The sequence below is a fragment of the Triturus cristatus genome, chromosome 1_2, assembly GCF_964204655.1.
Source record: "Triturus cristatus chromosome 1_2, aTriCri1.1, whole genome shotgun sequence".
NCBI lineage: Eukaryota > Metazoa > Chordata > Amphibia > Caudata > Salamandridae > Triturus > Triturus cristatus.
In genome coordinates this window covers 20237145-20260659 of record NC_140580.1, presented here as the reverse complement: position 1 = coordinate 20260659, position 23515 = coordinate 20237145, and the positions used below count along the sequence as shown (strand labels likewise).

At 51.7% G+C, this 23515-nt stretch overlaps 1 protein-coding gene across 6 annotated transcripts in view; it reads right to left on the bottom strand.

Moving 5' to 3' along the window:
* The window catches only part of CEPT1 (choline/ethanolamine phosphotransferase 1), a 475568-nt gene that overhangs the window by 139821 nt on the left and 312232 nt on the right, over positions 1 to 23515 (bottom strand). For 3 of the 6 annotated variants that reach the window (XM_085600148.1, XM_085600169.1, XM_085600161.1), the window contains one exon: positions 8016 to 8100. The exons of the other annotated variants lie outside the window; for them this stretch is intronic. In XM_085600148.1, coding sequence (XP_085456274.1) covers positions 8016 to 8100 — 85 coding nt within the window. The remainder of the gene's footprint in view (positions 1 to 8015; positions 8101 to 23515) is intronic. 6 annotated transcript variants of the gene reach the window in all.

The window sequence follows — 23515 nt, the reverse complement described above, 5'->3', positions numbered from 1 at the left end:
TCTTATGAGGGGACAAAACAGTTGTGGAAGGTGTTATCAGACGACTTCATCAAAGTTCTTTAAAGCAGGCCATGGAAGAAAATCCCTACATGAATAGAGTACTCAACCATGTTTTTTATAAACTGAATGCCAGGGGATTTCAACATTAAGAATCACATGATGAGTTCCCAACTTCTAAACCAACCTAGGTTCCTTCAAGAAGAGGGTATTTGCTGGGGGTATGGAAGCTGTGCAATAACTACAAATTAAATTATCGTTCTACTATGTCCTTTGTCCAAAAACAAAATGGGCAGGCATTATGCGGATGAGCCCAGTACTGGCTTTTTTTAATTGCACATAAGATTGATTCAGTGCAGCACACTGTGTCTGAAGAATATACCAGTGTAAACTAACAACATTTTCTTTCAAGTTCTAATAACCATGTGCTCTATCTCCCATACAAGCTGTACCGGTTAATAGATTAGCCCCTTTATCATTGCCCAGAGATTCTGATTCCGTATAAATTATTTTTTTTTGCTTTTGCACACACATCTCGCTAACATACCCTGGTCGTTGCGATACTGGCAAGACAAAGGTAACTGTATTTGGCAGTGCATTTTGGAAACCTAGTCCAGAAGAAAGGCCCACATTTAATATTTGCTGAAACAGGTCGACCACAAAGGCAGGTTAAAATACTTGCCTCTTGGTATTTTAGTCTTACGGACTGGCAACCAGAATAAAACTATTAGGTCAGTCAGAATGTACTTTTAGTTTTGTGGTCCCCCACTTTTGCTGTGGTCTCCCCCTTCTAGCATCCACCAGAATGAAGGGAAACTTAGAGAAGATGCTTTCATCCAACAGACCGGAGGCACAGTCTACAAAAGCTCAACTAATTGTTATTATGCACCCATTTGTGACTACGCAATGATAAGAGTAAGCACATGGCTCTGCGATGAAGCACACCACAATCAGGTGGGAGAGGATTTTAAGTCCTTTTAGTAAGTAGCCTAAGCCTAATGCTTTTGTCACTTAATGAATTTAGTACCTTGCTCTTTGATTCCAAGCTATCGATCACACATGAATAGGTTAGGGTTCTTACCACCACAACTAATACCTTTTTTTTTTATAATACAGAAAAATTGGTGGCTGCATAAGGAGAGTCCTTCAGGTTAATTCACCCTCACATTAGTATATGGGGTTCTGCACCAATGCCATTTCTGCTTGTCATGATGAATAAGTGAAATTGAAAGAGGACTCCCATTGCTTCTTAAAATATATGGGGTTATTGAATATAATATTAAGACATGATTGTGATCAAAGATATTGGTTTGTCATACTCACCTGAAGACTTGTGATTTTGGATATTGCTAGTAAGAACAGCCGTGAGGAAGTAGACTGGAAAGCAGACCAGCGACAAAACAAGTGTGGTCTAGAGTCATGATGAATTAGTGTACCTGGGACAAGACCTTTTTGTTTATAACTGGGATTCATACCCGTAACCTATATGTTTCACAAAGATTTCTACAGCAGCTGCAAAAATTCTGTCTTCCTTGGAGCAAAAATTGTGAAGTTGAGATATCGAAGCATTTTCCCCCCAATCTAAAGATATAAAGTAATTTTAGTTTCTAATATGTGGCAAGTCTAATTCTGCCCTTCCATGCTCGCACTTATTTCTCACATGGAATATACAGGATGATGCCTCTACTGTAATCTGCAGGCTCATAGTGTCATAGCAGGATTTAACCAAAAACGCTTGCCAACTGGCACTAAATGTGCAGGGCAGTAACTCAGACCAATGTGGAATTTCCACAAACGTTATGTTCAGATTTTGCTGAGTGTGCATGTGAAGCCACAAAAAAAGATGAAATACTTCATTTTTTTTTTTAAACTAAGTACACAGGTTACATGACCGTTTCCATTAGAGAATTAGCACAATTAGTTACAGACTTAGTTTGTTTGTGATCCGGATTCCTGCAGTGTGCACATACCCTGTTCCTTGTCTAAATGGTTAATATATTAAATACTAATAGCCTAGACCAGCCTTCACTTTTGAGAAGTAAAATGCTAGGCCTTGCCCAATCGTTTTGTGAACAAGAAGCCTCCCACTTGTAAACTTCCATACGGGAGAGCACAAGACGACGTCTTTCTAGTTCAGTGGGTGATCATGAACTAAAACATTACCTTCCATCACAGTTTGATAGATTTGTTTTTTTTGAAGTGATACAAATTAGGTTCTTCAACTCTCTCTATGTTTGTTCCCGTTGTAATAAAGTGTAAATACCAGTCTAACAAAGAAAAGTGGAATGTTGATTAAAAGTCACATATCAACGTAATAATTTTTTTAAAGAAATGCATACGTTACCTGACATTAACTGGACTATAGGATTGCATGTCAAGTAATTACACTAATTTTTATTGTTAAGGAAAAACGTTTTATGGATTATAAACATCACAAAGAAAAAAGACAGTCAAGCATTATGAATCAAGGCAAAGCATAAATCATTGTGCGGATGCTGCTATGACAGAAAAAATGCAAACAGTTAATGACAAAATCGAAGGCATAGGGCTTTCCAATACAATAAATCGGTCGTGAAGAACTACACTACCTGGGACTAAGAATCAAAAAACGTTACTCCGTTAAGTAACATCTCTACTCCAGATCCTTAAGCCCATTTCTTTTACACAGCTCGAAGACTTAAGGGAATGGACCAGTGCACCTGCCAAAGCAGCAACAGTAATGCCTTAGCACATGCTTGGCCTGCCCAGTGGCCAGATTCCACACCCGCATCCCATGTGTTTTAGATGTACACCGATGCTGCCTGGGTATTTATAAACAAAACAGGTTATGGGTGGAATTCTGGACTTAAGCTTAGCCACTGGTTTTGAATAACTCAGGCCGCATTCCAGTCTAGATTATTTATACCTCCTCTGCCACTCCAGATAAGGACTAGCCAAATCAGACTTGGACCTACTCCAACAGGAACAGTCCATGTTGAATGCAAGTTTGAGTCCCCTCTAGGAGGGCTCACAGGAAATCCCAAACCTGGTTGGGTTTTAAAGGTGAGGAGCAGCTTCAGTCCAAGGAAGCAGTGAGCTGGGAGTCCACAACTGGGCACGCTTCTCTTACTTGCGGTGTATCTAAGAAGAAGAAAAAAAGTAATGGTCTAAATGCTTAACTAAATCTCAGCTACTGTTGGCTACAGCTGGTCTCTTTCTGGAGTGACAGTGGCCAAAAAATAATGACTGCAGATCCAAGTAGTCCACCCATCACGTCTTTTTTTTTCTAATGAAGACTCCCCAAACTTGGAGGAACTCCCAAAGTCTGAGGGAAAAGCTAACTGTGCCAGAAGACTCAAGCCGCACCTCACTTAGAAGGCCCAATAAGGCGGCAACTGGTCTGGGATTGCTTTTACAGAACTCACTGGCAATATAGCTGAGTTCAATGCAAACAAAAATGCAGTACTCCATGTCACCGATTCAATTTCACTAGCTGCCAATGACAAATATCTTATAAACCAGAACAAAATAAACATTCAGATCTAAATCTGGAAGGGGTTCCTAAACTGTGGGAAACTGGCAGAAATGCTTATAGAACAAGTTACTTACCTTCTGTAATGCCTAACCTGGTAGAGACTGTACCTAGCCACAAATATTTTACCTAAGAATATTCCTCAGGCGTCAGATTAGACCCAAAACGTTTCAAGCACTACCCATGTGCGCCGCTAAGTGGAGCCCTTCAGCTCCTTGTTGGCCGCATCAGATGTGGCATGTGCAGGGCCTAAGTAGGTACCACCCCAGCCTGATGACGTCACTTTCTTTTCATGACTTTCCGTGCCAGGAGCATGAAGCCATGAGGAACACTGACAACTGGTGTGAATATTAAGGCCATTAGACGGGTGGCCCTCACACTGTAATCAGTTCACAGAGACGATGGGAGGTTCTGTAAGGAATCTTTGGCTAGACAGAACCTCTACCAGATAAGACATTACTGAAGGCAAGTAACTTGTTTATGTGATCTAGACTTCTAGCTGCAGATTCCTTACTTAAGAATAGATACCCAAGCAATGCCTTCCCGGAGGTGGGCCTGCGAAATCAAATAAGACTCAAAAGTTATTTTGGACCGAACGGGCAAAGTGCCCGTAATGACAGACCGGACAGTCCAGGCAGATGTGTTTGATATATGTGTGCAAAGATGCTCATGTAGCTGTGTTGTAATCTTGACAATCCCATTGAAGTCAGCTCACAACTGGCATTTCCAGAGAGTGCAGCTATGTCATGGAACATAGCAACGCTAGAACCATAGAAGAAACTTACATTTAAAGCAGCAGAACACATGTTCTTAAGGTGTCACATTACAGATTACAACAAGCTGCCTGACGGATGTAAAGTGTTACAGCAACAAATGATGGACGGAATGCTAAGTAAATCTAACATTCAACCCCAGTCAAGAGATCTGGGTTAAATCCATTGTTTCTTGCTCACTATGCCAACCCAGTTCGGACCCAAACATATGCAAATCAGTCTTGACCCTGCTCCTCATGGGAACAATCCAGCCCAAACTGCAAAGCCGGATCCTCACTGGACCGAAATGAGCATCCTGGGATCGGTTTTGGGGTTTCACACCTAATCAGCCAGGCTAGCTTGAATCCAGTGGCACAGCAAGCAAGGGACCCACGTCTGAGCATACCCATCCCACTAAGGGCGAAAAGTGCTACAGCTACAAATGATGGACGGAGCAAGGGACCCACCCGGAACTCATTGGCACGGTCAAGGTAGAATGACAATTGTTGGGTCCAGGCAGTAGAGTCTCTTCTCTTCTTTAGAAGGGTAAGAAGGAGAAAAGAAAATAGGCAATGTAATATTTTGGCCTACATGAAAGAGTGTCACTAACTTCGGAAGGAAGGTGGCATGTGTTTAAAGGACATGCTTGTCTGGGTAAAAGCGGATATAAGGAGGGTGCACACACAGCGCCTGCAGTTTGCCGATTGGAACCATACCATTTCATTTAGCTGGAGTTAGGGAAGGAGGCTTAGAATGTGGAGCAATTGGCCACTGCTGGCCTGGCGGAGCTCCCAAGACCATGCGTCCACATACAAACCTGATAAGAAGGAATTTTCTTTAGGGGGTATTGAAAAGCCCTTACATTTCTGAACCAAAAGATGAACAGAATGAAATGGAGACTGAAAATCCTAAATTAAATGATGACCCAGTGGCTCAGCCAAAACAACCTGATGGGTTTTTATGTTCTACGGATCTCAAGAAATGAATCTGAGGTCCCATGACACCAATCAAAGGGCGCCAAAAGGGTGCCTGAACCTACAGCTGGCTAAATAATGCTGGAGTATTCTACTATAGGGACTTTTTGAAAGTTGAAATGTGCTTCTCTATTCAGATGTGTGTCCTCATTGAAATCTTTGTGAAACAGTTTGTTAAACAAAGGGAAGTTCAGAGTCAGTTGGTTTTGAAGGATGAACTATCTAGTCTCCAATTGTGGGCTTCTGTGTTCATGATATATTTCTATTAATCTTTTTACCTGTGCCTCCAACCTTTTCTCCTTACAGGAAATGTTGTCTTCGACTAAGCCTGTGTTTTGGAGGCCAATTTTCCACAATCAAGAGGTTGAACGTAAAGGGAGGGCAAATTGATCTATAATCTGGGCAACAGAGTCAGAACCCATATGCACTGCTCAACCAGAGTCCTAGCAGTGCTCCTTGAAGTGAGCCTTTTAATTACTCGCCCAATGCACTTCTGGCAATGGTTGGTAGCATTGACACCACAGCACTGCCCCTTTGGTTCCAGGCTGAGGGGTCCAAGCCACACCAACCGATCCAAAAGGGATAACTTTTTTTTAAAAACCTTCCCACAAGTTGTATGGAATATCCAGTGATATCTGTAATAATTAATGCCTTTGTAGAAGTGCACATGTCATAGCCACTGCCCCCTTGGAGCACCTCAGTGTTACAAAGGTTACAGGGCTGTGATCATGGAAGACCCAACATTGGTTATAATACAATAGTATTAGATTCTTCCATCTCGTTGGTGTCTGGGATGTCAGACTTGGGCACAACAGAATTAATTTTAAATCATCCTGGACCTCATGGTCAAAGCTGGTGAAGCAGTCACAGAAAGGTTCGCCCATCAACAGGGAGTCTTTTTGCTAATGCTAATGTGACTTATCTTGCAATGGGAAAAAACATAAAGACCTGGAGTGAGCAGCATGTCAAATTAAATATATCTACTTACCTTTTTTTTGACTGCATTAAAATCTTTGGATTCCCTGGTAGCTGGAAGTCGCACATTTAAATAGTTCTAAAGCATCCTTTCCGAAAAAGAATGAGACCTTAAAAGTATTAGTGGAGAAGCCTACCCCAGACATCAAAAACAATACCTGAAATTGCTATTTACTTGAACTTGAGAAATGTAGAATTTGCACTCCGTAAAGGCAGCCCTATGAATAACACCGGAAAGGACACCTATAATTAGGCTCAAGTCTCTGTAAAAGTGAAACAACAATGACACCAGGGTGAAGAAAAGGGACAGCAAAAAGGAAGGTTTCTTGCTTTTGGCAGTTTGCATTCAGGCTCTCCCATTGATACCATGGCAGATGCTTCAGTTTTTTTTTTTTTAGAAAAAGGCCGTCACTGGGTTATGAAAGAATGGAGCTGAGGAAGTTCGAGTCTTAAAACCAAACCCAAGTGAGCAAATGCTACAATACATACATTTGCATTGGGTGCACTATAATTTATGGCCATTTACCATTTTTTGTTTTTTTAAGTATGTAAATTAAACTCAACGTTTGCCGCATTTTATACTACCCATACAAGGGTGTACGTTTATAAACTGAAATTAATCCGTCCACACTGACCATGCAAACTAGGTTTCAGTTACTGAATACTTCGGAGGTGCTTTGGAATAAAGTTTGTACAAACAGTATTAGCTATACATTCTAACAACAAGACGACAAGTCTTCAAAACACTCTACCCTTTTCTTGGCCTTTCCTTGTTCCTCAAAAGCCAGTGTTTAAAGACCAATCTGGGCTAAAAGACTAATGGGAGTACTGCTGGATTTGCACTTCCCAAAGGAAAGCTGAATGTATACTGAAAATGTCCTATCGGACATTTTGGTTAAGGTTTATACCACTTGGAAAGGAAAAAATAACGTTAGCATTTGGTAACATACAGATTATATTGGAGCACACGTAGGTTAAAAAGCATTGCAGCATTTAACGAAAATGTTGTCCCTGTCATTTTAATGTCCAATTACTCTGCAACCAATAACGTCCGATACAGCTTTGAAGCCAGCATGCAGTCAATTCATGCATTATGTTCAGCGGATGTGGTTGAGAAAACAAGGCGGATGCCTCCAGTTCAGAAACCAGTCTTTGACAACCTGCATTATTGAATAAGACTGTTGGGTCTCCTGATGTCGAGGACACTCATGCAAAAAATGTTGTTTTGGAATTTTAAAAAATCATACAAATAAATGAAAACTATTAGGAGAACATGTTACGTTTTCAAAACGTGTTGCCATTATGTGGCTTGGTAATTTTAACAAGGCAGTGACCGAGTCCAATTCTGAAGACGAGATGGATTTTGAAAATTAATTAACAATTAGATTGTTTTTATTTAAAGATAAATAAGTAGATGTTCTCCTTAGACATGATCTGACATATACCACTAATACAAGGATAAAAAAGATACGGTACATGCATGAAAGGCCCATGAAGAGCTATAGAACGTTTGCCTGGGGAAGTTATATAGACTCATAATTAAACACAAAAATAGTTTCCAAATTTCCCTGTGGTATAAACATAATTTATTAAAAACTTGGCACTTTATTTCTTTATACATATTGTGAATTCTTCATGTGCCAATGTTTTCTTTTCAACTAATCAAAAAACAGGCCACAGTGGTCTCAAAAATAAAATCTTAAAATGTACCTCCAAAAAAATGGCAAAGTTTAATGAAGACAAGTAATGCAATGTTGTATTTCTATAATCAATCTCATTGAAATTGTGTAAAATTAATGAAATTACCATGGAATGCCAAAAAGCTGGTCCTCCGATCGCTGACAGCAAGTACATGATTATTATGAGGATTTGTACTTCAGTCACATCAATTCTGATTAGGTACAAAAAGCCAAAAAAGCATGATTACATCAAGCAGTGTCATGACAAGAATCTGCTAGCCAAGCAATAGCTAACCTCTATCATGCACACGGAACCTGTTATAAACTGGAGAACATTTTTTTTTCCAAATTTAAAGAGCGTGCAAGGCAATAAAAATCCACACTCATGAAACCTTTAGAAACGCTTTACCTAAAAACATTACTGTCGTTTTATCGTCAGCTTTCAGAAGTTTCAGGCTTGGAACATAGCGTTTCAATTCAGTCACTTTAAACACATTGTAGGTTTCAGATCAATGTCACCCTGACTGATCCCACACTCACCCAATATAACATCCACACCCACAATTTAGCTCTGTAAACAAAATGCTTTTCCGAACCCAACTTCAACATGGCGGAATGCCCCACAGCAAACAAATCTCAGGCAGTTTTATACTGCAAACCAGCACTTAATCAAGTTCCAGACTCTTCTTATTCTTGTGGAACAGAGAAGATGACAGGAGAGTGAGAGTGTGTTCAAACTAAAGTGTGTCCAGCAATATCAGTAGCTTTGCACTTTAATTCACACGTGTATACTGACAGAGCTATTACAATTAAAACATATTACGATGTCTTTAAGTGTGTTTTCCTGGCTCAGGGTAACTAAGCCTTAGTTAAGTGCCAAACCATCTTGTTCTAAGTGGATGCCGTATCATGATATTCTCTGTTTATATTTCTTGCCTGGAAACTACCTGCAGCAAGAGGTGGATTGTTTATCTCTTTAGGACACCGTTCTCAAAGAGTTTGAGAGAGGAGAGCCTTTTGCTACAATCTCCAAGGATCTTCCTGCCAGCACATTGTTGTATTACATTTATTCACAAGGGTTCGCTGCTGTTCATGTAACTAGTTTGTTCTAACACCTTAGAACAATATTACGTCAGAAAAGGCATATCAATATTCATGTAGTGGGTTAATGCTAGGGGGTTTGGGTTACGTTATGTTAAGCAAAGATTTATAGAGCACACAGCTACTCGACAGAGTGACCCGGCGCTAGGACAGAAGAGACGAGAGACCTAAAACCCAGAGACCGAGAGGGGCTAACTCATTAAGGTAATTGTTGGAACATCCAAGTTTTTAACTGTTTTCTAAAGGCCAACAGGGTCGTGGCCTGCCTGAGTGATAATGGCAGGCTGTTCCAAGCACGAGCAACCTGCACTTGAAATGAGCGACCGACACAGCGAGCTCTACAAAAGCTAGGCGTCATAATTTAATGTTGGTGTGCTGATTTAAGCGATCTGCGTGGCGCATAGTAGAGAATTCTTTTCTGGATACAATGAGCCCTCAGCCCATGAAGTGCTTTAAAAGAAAGAACTAGGGTTTTGAAGAGAATTCTGGACTGAACCGGTTGCCAGTTGTTAGAAGGCGTTCACCGGGGAGGCTTCGGAATGCGTTCCTGACCACCCCGGGACCCACCTCTCCCAGAGTTAGGCCGAGCAAGAGCGGGGAAGCCCTTCCTGGAAGGGTCTCGCACCTAGGATCGCACACGCTGCGCTTGTACTCTTGACAGAGGGACACCACACAGTAGTTCTTCGTAAGACAGTATACTTTATCGTTAGTTGTAAGGGATCTTTATGATCCAGAAGGTAGGTATGGAATTCGTACCACAAGCGGCGGCGATCTCGTGATGGGGGTATGGGGGTAGCGGGACAGTCCTTCAGTCAGTGTCTCGGCGGAGTATCCTGCGCACAGCTCTCAATCCTCGAGCTGGGGGGATGTTGCTTCTCTCGGCAATCTCTGCCGATTCCCTTGGAGGAGAGTGCCGCGAGTCACTCAGCAGGCACAGGTGGTTCGGAGTTCGGGGAGCCGCGACAGCGTCAGCAGGGCTCAGATGGTTCAGAGTTCGGGGAGCCGCGACAGCGTCAGCAGGGCTCAGAGGGTTCAGAGTTCGGGGAGCCGCGACAGCAGGGCTCAGATGGTTCAGAGTTCGGGTAGCGTTCTACGGTTCGGGGAGCGATCGAGCCGCGACCAGGTCAGCAGGCTCTCGTCAGTCCAGGTCTTCTCTGCCTCCCGTCCCTTCCGCACCCCTGGTTATACTTCCCCTCCTCTTTGAAGACCGGAGTCCTCGCCGAGAGGGGTCTTGGTGCCTGGGGGCGGTGTGTCGGGGCTTCCTGTCGCTCGGACCTTTGATCTGTTCAGGTGGGCCCGGAGGGACTCCAGAAACCCAGCAGGCGAGGCGGCCGCTCACCGGGGGCCTGGTGGCCGATCGAAACCTTCCTTGGGGAAGAGACCAGAGGTGTGACAGGGTCGGCGCCTCTCGGTCTGGCTTGGGGGGTTTCTCTCTCCCTCGGCCGGGCATGCGTGTTGGGGTCTGGCCGGCCATCGGGATGTTGGGCCATGGTGGCCGGAAGTCTGTGACATCGAGGATCGGTGCGGTTGCAGGGTGGCTTGCTGGTCGGGAGGGCCCACGCCACGAGGCCGGTCTCACACCAGTGAAGTTTCTTCAGATGGTGAGAAATCCGTTCTCTGGTCCCTAACTTGAGGACTGCTCTGGCAGCTGAATTCTGAACAATCTGAAGCCTGTTCAGTAGGAACTTCGGCAGGCCCAGATAGAGGACATTGACATAGTCCAATCTGGAGGTGACAAGAGCCTGCACCACCGTCTTTCTATGCAGGATCGGTAACAGGTAGAGAAATTTCCTGAGCATTTTCAGGAGTCCAAAGCACGTGCCAGCAACTGTCTGAACTTGAGTTTACATGGATAGCATGTCATCCATTTTTACTCCCAAGTTTTTGACAGTGTTAACGTGACGTTTTACAATATGATCAAATCATGCCGACTTTTCCAGTTCCTGTGATTTCTATGCAAGAAATCTGTATATATACCCTTGGAACTGGTAAAGAACAAAATTGCGTTGGATTCTTCTAGGGATGCTGTTCGATTAGCTACTGATTTTGCTGCACATTTGAGACTTATACTATTTTGTGATTTTGCCTTTATCCCTGTATTAATCTGTATCTAAAAGCTTTCATGAAAAATTACATTCACGCATTTCAATGAGATTACTCCTGCGTGACACTTTATTTCTGTATTGCACTTTGAAATTTTGTAATAAACATTCATGGTTTTTCTAATCTCAAACTCTTTTTCTGTCCGTCTTTTCCTTTGGATTGTATTTTGAAAAGCGGTTTTGAATCTGTTCTCTAGAGAAACATTTCATAGACTTTGAGGTGAATACAGTGACAAACTACCCAATGTTTGGGCGCACCACTGTCATACAGATATCCAAGAGCCCTGTGCACCCACAAATGTGTCTATTTTCATGAGGGAAGTTGCATAAACTAATCTGTAAGGCAACCTATATAAACCTCTGTCCCTTTCGTCTCGTGACAGATCAGTAGATCATGACCCTTTGAATTCACCCAATTAACTATAAACCATCCTTGCCTTCTTCAAGCATCTCAGTTACAGGGACAAAATACAGCGGAAGCACAACGAAAGATATTTAGAAGCTGATTCTTTCCAGCCACAACCACTTTCGTTCAGTCAACATGGTCAGACTTGCATTACAATTATGCTGTCGGCAGCACATTTAGCAGAGAGATTTTGGCAGTCAGCACGATACAAAGTGAGCAACAAGCATTTGCAATGCAATAGGTCTCGCATTTATAAGAGTTTGAGCTATTGGCATTGTACAATTACAATGTCTTATTTATGTTTTGGTTTTAAAACAAATAAAAGGCATTGTCATTTACAATGTCAGAAGCATAAACTCGCATAAAAGCAGTGTGTGGATGTTGGAAGGCGTTCCCCGGGGAGGCTGTGGAATACGTTCCCGACCACCCGGAGGCCCACCTTTCCCAGAGTTAGGCCAAGCAAGAGCGGGGAGGCCCTTCCTGGAAGGGTCTCGTACCTAGGATCGCACACGCTGCGTTTACTCTTCGGATAGAGGGACACCACACAGTAATTCTTTGCAAGACAATAGACTTTATCGTTAGTTGTCAGGGATCTTTATGATCCGGAAGGCGGGTGCAGAATTAGTGCCACAAGCGGCAGCGATCTCGGGATGAGGGGTAAGGGGTAGCGGGGCAGTCTTTGAATCAGTGTCTCTGCGGAGGATCCGGCGCCCAGCTCTCAATCCTCGAGCTGAGGGGATGTTGCTTCTCTCGGCACTCTTTGCCGATTCTCTGGGAGGAGCGGGCCGCGAGTCACTCAGCAGGCACCGGAGGTTCGTAGTTCGGGGAGCCACGACGGCGTCAGCAGGGCTCAGATGGTTCAGAGTTCGGGGAGCCGCGACAGCGTCAGCAGGGCTCAGATGGTTCAGAGTTCGGGGAGCCGCGACAGCGTCAGCAGGGCTCAGATGGTTCAGAGTTCTTAAGTTCGGGGAGCGATCGAGCCGCGACCAGGTCCGCAGGCTCTCGTCAGTCCAGGTTTTTCTCTAGCTCCCGTCCCTTCAGCACCCCTTGTTATACTCCCCCCCCCCTCCTCCTTGAAGTCCGGAGCCCTCTCGGAGAGGGGCCTGGGGGCGGTGTGTCGGGATTTCCTGTCGCTCGGCCCTTTGATCTGTTCAGGTGGGTCCGGGAGGGACTCCAGACACCCAGCAGGCGAGGCGCCCGCTCACCGGGGGCCTGGTGGTCGATCGAAACCTCCCTCGGGGAAGAGACCAGAGGTGTGACAGGGTCGGCGCCTCTCGGTCTGGCTTGGGGGGTTTCGCTCTCCCTCGGCCGGGCATGCGTGTTGGGGATCTGGCCGGCCCTTGGGATGTTGGGCAATGGGGGGCCGGAAGTCTGTGACATCGAGGATCGGGGCGGTTGCAGGGTAGCTTGCTGGTCGGGAGGGCCCACGCCACGAGGCCGGTCTCACACATGCCCCCCCAGCTGAAAGGCGGGGAGAACTACCTATCCACTTGGGGGTTCTCCTCGCTGAAGCGGAAGAATCGGGACAGGCCGTCCGCGTTGGCGTGGTCCGTCCCGGGGCGATGTTCCACAGTGAAATCCATCCCCTGGAGGGAGATGGACCAGCGTAGCAGCTTGGGGTTTTCCCCTCGCATCTGCATCAACCACCGTAAGGGTCGGTGATCTGTTTGTACTTGGAAGTGTGTTCCGAACAGGTAGGGCCGTAGCTTTATGAGGGCCCAGACTACTGCGAAGGTCTCTCTTTCAATTGGGCTCCACCGCTGTTCTCGGGGCAGCAACCTTCGGCTGATGAAGGCTATGGGCTGATCTATACCTTTGTCGTTGAACTGGGAGAGGACTGCCCCGATGCCGTGTTCCGAGGCGTCCGTCTGGACCACAAACTCCTGGGGGTAGTCGGGGCCTTAAGCACCGGAGCCGTACACATAGCGGCTTTTAGGGCGTCCAACGCTTTCTGGCAGGGGGGAGTCCATTGTACTTTCTTGGGGTGTCTTTTGGAGGTTAGCTCTGTAAGGGGGCCTGCGATGCTGCCATAGTTCTTAATAAACCTCCGGTAGTACCCGGTGAGGCCCAGGAAGGCCCGGACTTCCGTCTGTGTCGTGGGGGGTTCCCAGGACAAGATGGCGTCAATCTTTGGCTGGAGGGGGGCGACCTGTCTGCTTCCCACCTGGTGCCCCAGATAGGTTACGGAGCTGTGCCCAATTTGACATTTGCTGGCTTTGATGGGGAGGCCGGCCCGGCGCAGAGCCAGCAGGACTTGTCGGAGGTGCTGGAGGTGCTCGGTCCATTGGGAGCTGAATACCGCTATATCGTCGAGGTATGCTGCGCTGAACCCCTCTAGTCCGGACAGGACCCTGTTCACCAGCCGCTGGAAGGTGGCCAGGGCATTCTTCATTCCAAACGGCATCACCCTAAAGCGGTAGTGCCCATCCGGGGTGGAGAAGGCGGAGCGCTCCTTGGCTCCCTCGGTGAGGGCAATCTGCCAGTATCCACAGGTTAGGTCGAAGGTGCTGAGGTAGCGAGCGGCCCCGAGGCGGTCAATGAGCTCGTCTGCGCGGGGGATAGGTTGAGCGTCCGCTCGGGTGACCGCATGGAGTCCTCGGTATTCCACACAGAATCTCAGCTCGGGGGCGACACCAGGGGCCGCCGCTTTCGGGACCAGGACTACCGGGCTGGCCCAGGGGCTGTCGGAGGGTTCAATCACCCCGAGGGCCAGCATCTTCGCTACCTCGGTCTGGATGCAGGTTTGGACCCGATCAGGGACCCGGTAGGCCCGGTGTCTCACTGGCGGGCTGTCGCCGGTGTTCACGTCGTGGACACACCCATTGGTGACCCCAGGGGTTAGGGAGAAGAGGTCCGCGAACTGCCTTAGTAGCTGGCGGCAATCGTCGGACTGTTGGGCTGTGAGGGCGGTTGATAGTCTCACCCCCTCCACGGAACCATCGGTCTCTTTCGCCCCCAGGGGGTCTGGAAGGGGCTCGGTATCTTCTTCGGCCCCATCGTCTGTGGCCAGGAGTAAACAACTCCGTCCTTACAAAGTGGGGTTTGAGGCGGTTCACGTGGAGAACCCGGAGGGGGTTCCGCGGGGACTGCACATCGACGAGATAGGTGACTTGGCTCTTCCGCTCGACCACCTTGAAGGGTCCAGTCCATTTATCTTGGAGGGCGCAGGGTTTCACCGGGGCCATGACCCAGACTTGTTGGCCCGGCTGGAACTCGACCAGCGTAGCATTCTGGTCATACCAGCGCTTCATCTCTTCCTGGCTCGCCTCGAGGTTCGCCTCTGCGAGTTCTCGGAATTTCCGGGTCTGGTTGCGGAGCACCAAGCTGTATCGGAACACATCCGGAGGGGTCCCCCGGAGAGTCGTTTCCCAACCCTCCTTGACCAGGCTCAGGGGTCCCCGGACAGGGTGTCCATATAGCAGTTCGAATGGGCTGAACCCCAGGGATTTTTGTGGAACCTCCCGGTAGGCGAACAGGAGGCAGGGGAGGAGGACGTCCCATCTCCGGCGTAGAGGTTCTTCGAGGCCCATGATCATTCCTTTCAGTGTCCTGTTGAAGCGCTCGACTAGGCCATTCCCTTGGGGGTGGTACGGGGTGGTGAACTTGTACGATACTCCGCACTGCTGCCAGAGGGACCTCATGTATCTGGAGATAAAGTTCGTACACCGATCACTCACGACTTCGCGGAGGAACCCCACGCGGGATAAGATCCCCATCAAGGCCCGGCCTACCACGGGGGCCGTCACGGTGCGGAGGGGGATGGCTTCGGGGTAGCGGGTGGCATGGTCCACCAGGACGAGGATGAACCGGTGGCACTGGGCGGTCTTGGGGTCCAGCGGTCCCACGATGTCGATTCCTACCCGCTCAAAAGGGGTACTGACGACGGGAAAGGGTTGTAGCGGAGCCTTGCGCTTCCCCCCACTCTTTCCGCTGTCCTGGCACGTGAGGCAGGACTTGCAGTGGGCCTCCACATTCGCCCGCATCTTGGGCCAATAGAAGTGGGTGACGAGTCGCTGGTAGGTCTTATCTTGGCCTAAGTGTCCGGCCAGGGGTACATCATGGGCCAGGCCCAGGAGGAGACTTCGGAAGCGCCGGGGTACCACCAGTAGTAGGGCCGATCCCAACTCGGCCGACTTCTGTTCGCTGTACAGGAGGCAGTTTTCCCAGTATACCCAGTCGGTGCCGGTCCGGTCGCCTGCTGCTTGGGCCTCGGCCTGTTGTCGGGGTCCAATGAGGGAAGGGCAGGTGGATTGTTCTTGGCAGAATTCTTCTCGGGAGGGGCCTCCTTCGCAGTGCCACTGGGCCATTTCCGGCAGGTCCCCGAGCTCTGGGTCAGAAGGCACGGACCCCTCGTCGGGAACGGTCGCTTCGTCCGGAAGGGGGTCGTTGGCCTCGGGTGGCGCATCCTGGACCTCTGGGATGGTGGCGGTGCTCCGCGGCAAGGCCCCCCCCCCCTCAGAGGAAGGCACTCGGAGAGTCATCGAGCGCGTGGTGGCGCATACCCATTCGGGTAGGCCCATCATCTCGAGATGAGCTCTTCGTTCCACTTGTCCCCACGGGGAATTCTCAAGGTCGTTGCCCAGGAGGCAGTCCACGGGCTGGGAGGTTCGGACCGCCACTTTTAACTTGCCAGTGACTCCCCCCCCATTCGAAGGGAACTAGGGCCATCCGGCAGAGGCTCTCGGAATTGTCTGGTGATGACGGGACAAAAGGCGCCGGGCAGGATCTGATCTTCGGAGACCAGGTGACAATGAACCGCCGTGACACTCGCCCCCGTGTCCCGGAGGCCCTCGACGCGGTGTCTGTCGGTACTTCTTCGTGTTGGCGGGTAGGGACGTTCCGGGGACCATCTCCCGGTCCCCTAGGGAGACCAAGGCCATGGCGGCTGGTTCCCATTCTTCGGAGTCTTCCATCTCTTCCCCCAGGGCTACGGAGGCCATTTGTCGAGCCGGCGGGGTGGTGGCGGTTCGCTGGTACATGGGACATTGAGGGTCGCTGGCGTAGTGTCCGGTCTGTTGGCAGCGGAAACAGGTGATCCTCACTCGGGGCCCCGGCCTCCCCGGTGGCCCGGTGCTGGCCGGAGGTGGAGCTGGAAAGGGCGGAGGTTGTCCTCTGGGGGGGCTGAGCGGGGATCCCCCCGGGAGTTGCCTTGGCCGGCCTTGATTCCCTCCGCCCCTTTGGCTGGGGGGTCCTTGACTGTGGCGACCGTAGTCTCCCACGGGACCCCGGGAGGCCCGGGTGTTTACCCACCGGTCAGCCTCGACGGCCAGTTTGAGGGTCTGTGAGTTTGCTGTCCAGGAGGTGCTGGCGCAGCTCTACAAAGCAATTAGCGGACAAGTGTTCCCATGCGATTAGTTCGAACAGCTCCTCTAAGGTGGAGACCTTGCTGCCCTTGATCCACCCGTCCAAGGCCCGGCTGTAAAAGTTCACGTACTCCACCCAGGTGGTACCGGGTATCTTCTTGCAGTCTCTAAACCGTTGTCGGTACATTTCAAGGGTGAGCCCATATCTGGCTACTAGGGCCTCTTTCATGTGACTGTAGGAGTTCATCACCGTGGAGGGCAGGTCCAGCAGGGTATCTCTCCCCTCGCTCAGGAACCGGCCCCACAGCCCAGCCCCCCAGTCTTTCTGCGGGACTCGGTGGGAGGTCATGGCGACTTCGTAGGCTTTGAACCATTGCTGGATGTCGTCGTTCTTATAGTATTCCTTCACCACATCTTTGGGGATGTGGACCTTTGGTTCCACGGTGGAGGAGAGGGGTTGGGTTTCCGAGGGTCTGGCCTCCGCATTCTTAGCCTTGAGCTCGATCTCTTTCAGGCCACGTTCGTGCTCCAGTTGGAGTTTTCTTTCTTTGTGTTCTCTTTGTCGTTTCTTTTCCTCGAGTTCTCCTTGTAGGCGTAACTGTTCTACCGCCAGCTTCTTTTCGGCCAGTTTTAGCTCTCCTTCGATTTTTAATTTTGCTAGTTCTAGTTCGTGGTTGCGACCTCTTTCTCGGTCCGCTAGTTCCTCTGGGGATAGGCCCCCCTCGGGGGTGCCGTTCCTCCCCTGGGTGCTTTGTGGTTCGTTAGGAGGCTCTCTTTCTGTTTGTGTCCGGGGAGTTCCCGCCTCGACCCAGGTTTTTAATGCTCCCTGGAAGTCCTCTTTCGTGCTTAGTCCGGTGGTAGCGATTCCAAGGTCTTTGCAAAATTGTTTCAGTTCTCCGTGCGTATAAGATTTCAACTGGTCCTCTCGGAATGTCGTGCTCGGGTTGGTGCCTGCGGCACCTAGGGAGGTTTCTCCTTCCATTTCTTCTTGGTAGTGCGTTAGCCGTCTACTGCACGATCTCTAGGTGTTGGCTCGGATCCCGTCGCCTGCCACCAAATGTTGGAAGGCGTTCCCCGGGGAGGCTGTGGAATACGTTCCCGACCACCCGGAGGCCCACCTTTCCCAGAGTTAAGCCGAGCAAGAGCGGGGAGGCCCTTCCTGCAAGGATCTCGTACCTAGGATCGCACACGCTGCGCTTACTCTCTTCGGATAGAGGGACACCACACAGTAATTCTTTGCAAGACAATAGACTTTATCGTTAGTGGTCAGGGATCTTTATGATCCGGAAGGCGGGTGCAGAATTAGTGCCACAAGCGGTAGCGATCTCGGGATGAGGGGTAAGGGGTAGCGGGGCAGTCTTTGAATCAGTGTCTCTGCGGAGGATCCGGCGCCCAGCTCTCAATCCTCGAGCTGAGGGGATGTTGCTTCTCTCGGTACTCTTTGCCGATTCTCTGGGAGGAGCGGGCCGCGAGTCACTCAGCAGGCACCGGAGGTTCGTAGTTCGGGGAGCCGCGACGGCGTCAGCAGGGCTCAGATGGTTCAGAGTTCGGGGAGCCGCGACAGCGTCATCAGGGCTCAGATGGTTCAGAGTTGTTCGGTTCGGGGAGCGATCGAGCCGCGACCAGGTCCGCAGGCTCTCGTCAGTCCAGGTTTTTCTCTAGCTCCCGTCCCTTCAGCACCCCTTGTTATACTCCCCCCTCCTCCTTGAAGTCCGGAGCCCTCTCGGAGAGGGGCCTGGTGCCTGGGGGCAGTGTGTCGGGATTTCCTGTCGCTCGGCCCTTTGATCTGTTCAGGTGGGTCCGGGAGGGACTCCAGACACCCAGCAGGCGAGGCGCCCGCTCACCGGGGGCCTGGTGGTCGATCGAAACCTCCCTCGGGGAAGAGACCAGAGGTGTGACAGGGTCGGCGCCTCTCGGTCTGGCTTGGGGGGTTTCGCTCTCCCTCGGCAGGGCATGCGTGTTGGGGATCTGGCTGGCCCTTGGGATGTTGGGCCATGGGGGAGCCGGAAGTCTGTGACATCGAGGATCGGGGCGGTTGCAGGGTAGCTTGCTGGTCGGGAGGGCCCACGCCACGAGGCCGGTCTCACAGTGGAGTGCAGCAGTGTGTGGAGTGCAGCAGTGTGTGGCGTGCAGCAGTGTGCGGCGTGCAGCAGTGTGCGGCGTGCAGCAGTGTGCGGCGTGCAGCAGTGTGCGGCGTGCAGCAGTGTGCGGCGTGCAGCAGTGTGCGGCGTGCAGCAGTGTGCGGCGTGCAGCAGTGTCAGTGTGCAGCAGTGTCAGTGTGCAGCAGTGTCAGTGTGCAGCAGTGTCAGTGTGCAGCGTGCAGCAGTGTCAGTGTGCGGCGTGCAGCAGTGTTTCGTGCAGCAGTGTGAGGCGTGCAGCACTGTGTGGCGTGCAGCAGTGTGCGGCGTGCAGCAGCGAGTAATGCAGCAGTGTGCTGTGTGCAGCAGTGTGCTGCGTGCAGCAGTGTGCTGCGTGCAGCAGTGTCGTGCAGCAGCAAGTAGTGCAGCAGTGTGCGGTGTGCAGCAGTGTTTCGTGCAGCAGTGTGCGGTGTGCAGCAGTGTGCGGCGTGCAGCAGTGAGTAATGCAGCAGTGAGCGGCGTGCAGCAGTGTGAGGCGTGCAGCAGTGTGAGGCGTGCAGCAGTGTGTACTGCAGCAGTGTGCAGCAATGTGTACTGCAGCAATGTGTACTGCAGCAATGTGTACTGCAGCAGTGTGTAGTGCAGCAGTGTGTAGTGCAGCAGTGTGTAGTGCAGCAGTGTGTAGTGCAGCAGTGTGTAGTGCAGCAGTGTGAGGCGTGCAGCAGTGTGAGGCGTGCAGCAGTGTGAGGCGTGCAGCACTGGTGAGCAGCAGTGTGCGGCGTGCAGCAGTGTTTCATGTAGCAGTGTGAGGCATGCAGCACTGTGGCGTGAAGCGGCGTGCAGCAGTGTGCGGCGTGCAGCAGTGTGCTGCGTGCAGCAGTGTGCTGCGTGCAGCAGTGTCATGCAGCAGCAAGTAATGCAGCAGTGTGTGCGGCGTGCAGCAGTGTGCGGCGTGCAGCAGTGTGCGGCGTGCAGCAGTGTGCGGCGTGCAGCAGTGTGCGGCGTGCAGCAGTGTGCGGCGTGCAGCAGTGTGTAATGCAGCAGTGTGTAATGCAGCAGTGTGTAATGCAGCAGTGTGTAATGCAGCAGTGTGTAATGCAGCAGTGTGTAATGCAGCAGTGTGTAATGCAGCAGTGTGTAATGCAGCAGTGTGAGGCGTGCAGCAGTGTGAGGCGTGCAGCAGTGTGAGGCGTGCAGCAGTGTGAGGCGTGCAGCAGTGTGTGGCGTGCAGCAGTGTGTGGCGTGCAGCAGTGTGAGGCGTGCAGCAGTGAGGCGTGCAGCAGTGTGCGGCGTGCAGCAGGGTGCGGCGTGCAGCAGGGTGCGGCGTGCAGCAGGGTGCGGCGTGCAGCAGTGTCGTGCAGCATGCAGCAGCGAGTAATGCAGCAGTGTGCGGCGTGCAGCAGTGTTTCGTGCAGCAATGTTTCATGCAGTAGTGTGAGGCATGCAGCAGTGTGAGGCATGCAGCAGTGTGAGGCATGCAGCAGTGTGAGGCATGCAGCAGTGTGAGGCATGCAGCAGTGTGAGGCATGCAGCAGTGTGGCGTGCAGCGGCGTGCAGCAGAGTGCGGCGTGCAGCAGAGTGCGGCGTGCAGCAGAGTCATGTAGCATGCAGCAGTGAGTAATGCAGCAGTGTGCAGCAGTGTGGCGTGCAGCAGTGTGGCCTGCAGCAGTGTGCGGCGTGCAGCACTGCGGCGTGCAGCAATGTGCGGCGTGCAGCAGTGTGAGGCGTGCAGCAGTGTGAGGCGTGCAGAAGTGTGAGGCGTGCAGCAGTGAGTAATAAAGCAGTGAGTAATGCAGCAGTGTGCGGCAATGTGTGGCGTGCAGCAGTGTGAGGCGTGCAGCAGTGTGAGGCGAGCAGCAGTGTGAGGCGTGCAGCAGTGTGAGGCGTGCAGCAGTGTGAGGCGTGCAGCAGTGTGAAGCGTGCAGCAGTGTGAAGCGTGCAGCAGTGTGAAGCGTGCAGCAGTGTGAAGCGTGCAGCAGTGTGAAGCGTGCAGCATGCAGCAGTGAGTAATGCAGCAGTGTGCAGCAGTGTGTGGCGTGCAGCAGTGTGTGGCGTGCAGCGGCGTGCAGCAGTGTGCGGCATGCAGCAGTGTGCGGCGTGCAGCAGTGTGCGGCGTGCAGCAGTGTGCGGCGTGCAGCAGTGTGCGGCGTGCAGCAATGTGTGGCGTGCAGCATTGTGTGCGGCGTGCAGCAGTGGGAGGCGTGCAGCAGTGGGAGGCGTGCAGCAGTGGGAGGCGTGCAGCAGTGGGAGGCGTGCAGCAGTGTGAGGCGTGCAGCAGTGAGGCGTGCAGCAGTGAGGCGTGCAGCAGTGTGCGGCGTGCAGCAGTGTGCGGCGTGCAGCAGTGTGCGGCGTGCAGCAGTGTTTCGTGTAGCAGTGTGCGGCGTGCAGCAGTGCGGCGTGCAGCAGTGCGGCGTGCAGCAGTGTGCTGCGTGCAGCAGTGAGTAATGCAGCAGTGTGCGGCGTGCAGCAGTGAGTAATGCAGCAGTGTGCGGCGTGCAGCAGTGAGAGGCGTGCAGCAGTGTGTAATGCAGCAGTGTGCGCGGTAGTGTGTGTAATGCAGCAGTGTGTGGCGTGCAGCAGTGTGTGGCGTGCAGCAGTGTGCGGCGTGCAGCAGTGTGCAGCAGCGAGTAATGCAGCAGTGTGCAGCACTGTGGCGTGCAGCAGTGTTTTGTGTAGCAGTGTGCGGCGTGCAGCAGTGCGGCGTGCAGCAGTGCGGCGTGCAGCAGTGCGGCGTGCAGCAGTGTGCTGCATGCAGCAGTGAGAGGCGTGCAGCAGTGAGAGGCGTGCAGCAGTGAGAGGCGTGCAGCAGTGAGAGGCGTGCAGCAGTGAGAGGCGTGCAGCAGTGAGGCGTGCAGCAGTGAGAGGCGTGCAGCAGTGAGAGGCGTGCAGCAGTGAGAGGCGTGCAGCAGTGAGAGGCGTGCAGCAGTGAGAGGCGCCCAGCAGTGCGCGGCGCCCAGCAGTGCGCGGCGCCCAGCAGTGCGCGGCGTCCAGTCGTGTGTGACGTGCAGCGAGTAATGCAGCAGTGTGCAGCACTGTGGCTTGCAGCAGTGTGCGGCGTGCAGCAGTGTTTCGTGTAGCAGTGTGTGGCATGCAGCAGTGTGCGGCGTGCAGCAGTGTGCGGCGTGCAGCAGTGTGCGGCGTGCAGCGGCATGCAGCAGTGTGTGGTGTGCAGCATTGTGTGGCGTGCAGCATTCTGAGAGGCGTGCATCAGTGTGAGGCGTGCATCAGTGCGAGGCGTGCAGCAGTGTGCGGCGTGCAGCAGTGTGTAATGCAGCAGTGTGTAATGCAGCAGTGTGCACAGCAGTGTGTGGCGTGCGGTAGTGTGCGGCGTGCAGCAGTGTGCGGCGTGCGGCAGTGTGCGGCGTGCGGCAGTGTGCGGCAGTGTGTGGCGTGGTTTGTAAACAACAAGAAAAGCGGACATCAAAGGAAGGGTGGGAGGGAACGAGCATATGGGGTGCGAGTTATAACGAAAGTTAATTGTTGTAAGAGGGGATGCAGGAAGTGAGGCACAGGGCGCGCTGGCGAAAGCAGTCTGCTGCTTTCAAGTCCGATGCCAGATGCCAGCTTCGCGCTTGAATGCCTCACATGCACTGGCCATAAACTGCCTTCCTGAGGCAGTGTGCGGCGTGCAGCAGTGTCGTGCAGCATGCAGCAGCGAGTAATGCAGCAGTGTGCGGCGTTCAGCAGTGTTTCGTGCAGCAGTGTTTCGTGCAGCAGTGTTTCATGCAGTAGTGTGAGGCATGCAGCAGTGTGAGGCATGCAGCAGTGTGAGGCATGCAGCAGTGTGAGGCATGCAGCAGTGTGAGGCATGCAGCAGTGTGGCGTGCAGCGGCGTGCAGCAGAGTGCGGCGTGCAGCAGAGTGTGGCGTGCAGCAGAGTCATGTAGCATGCAGCAGTGAGTAATGCAGCAGTGTGCAGCAGTGTGGCGTGCAGCAGTGTGGCCTGCAGCAGTGTGCGGCGTGCAGCACTGCGGCGTGCAGCAATGTGCGGCATGCAGCAGTGTGCGGCATGCAGCAGTGTGAGGCGTGCAGAAGTGTGAGGCGTGCAGCAGTGAGTAATAAAGCAGTGAGTAATGCAGCAGTGTGCGGCAATGTGTGGCGTGCAGCAGTGTGAGGCGTGCAGCAGTGTGAGGCGTGCAGCAGTGTGAGGCGTGCAGCAGTGTGAGGCGTGCAGCAGTGTGAGGCGTGCAGCAATGTGAGGCGTGCAGCAGTGTGAAGCGTGCAGCAGTGTGAAGCGTGCAGCAGTGTGAAGCGTGCAGCAGTGGCGTGCAGCAGTGAGTAATGCAGCAGTGTGCAGCAGTGTGTGGCGTGCAGCAGTGTGTGGCGTGCAGCGGCGTGCAGCAGTGTGCGGCATGCAGCAGTGTGCGGCATGCAGCAGTGTGCGGCATGCAGCAATTTGTGGTGTACAGCGGCATGCAGCAGTGTGGCGTGCAGCATTGTGTGGCGTGCAGCATTGTGTGCGGCGTGCTGCAGTGGGAGGCGTGCTGCAGTGGGAGGCGTGCAGCAGTGGGAGGCGTGCAGCAGTGGGAGGCGTGCAGCGGCGTGCAGCAGTGTGCAGCGTGCAGCAGTGTGCAGCACTGTGGCGTGCAGCAGTGTTTCGTGTAGCAGTGTGCGGCGTGCAGCAGTGCGGCGTGCAGC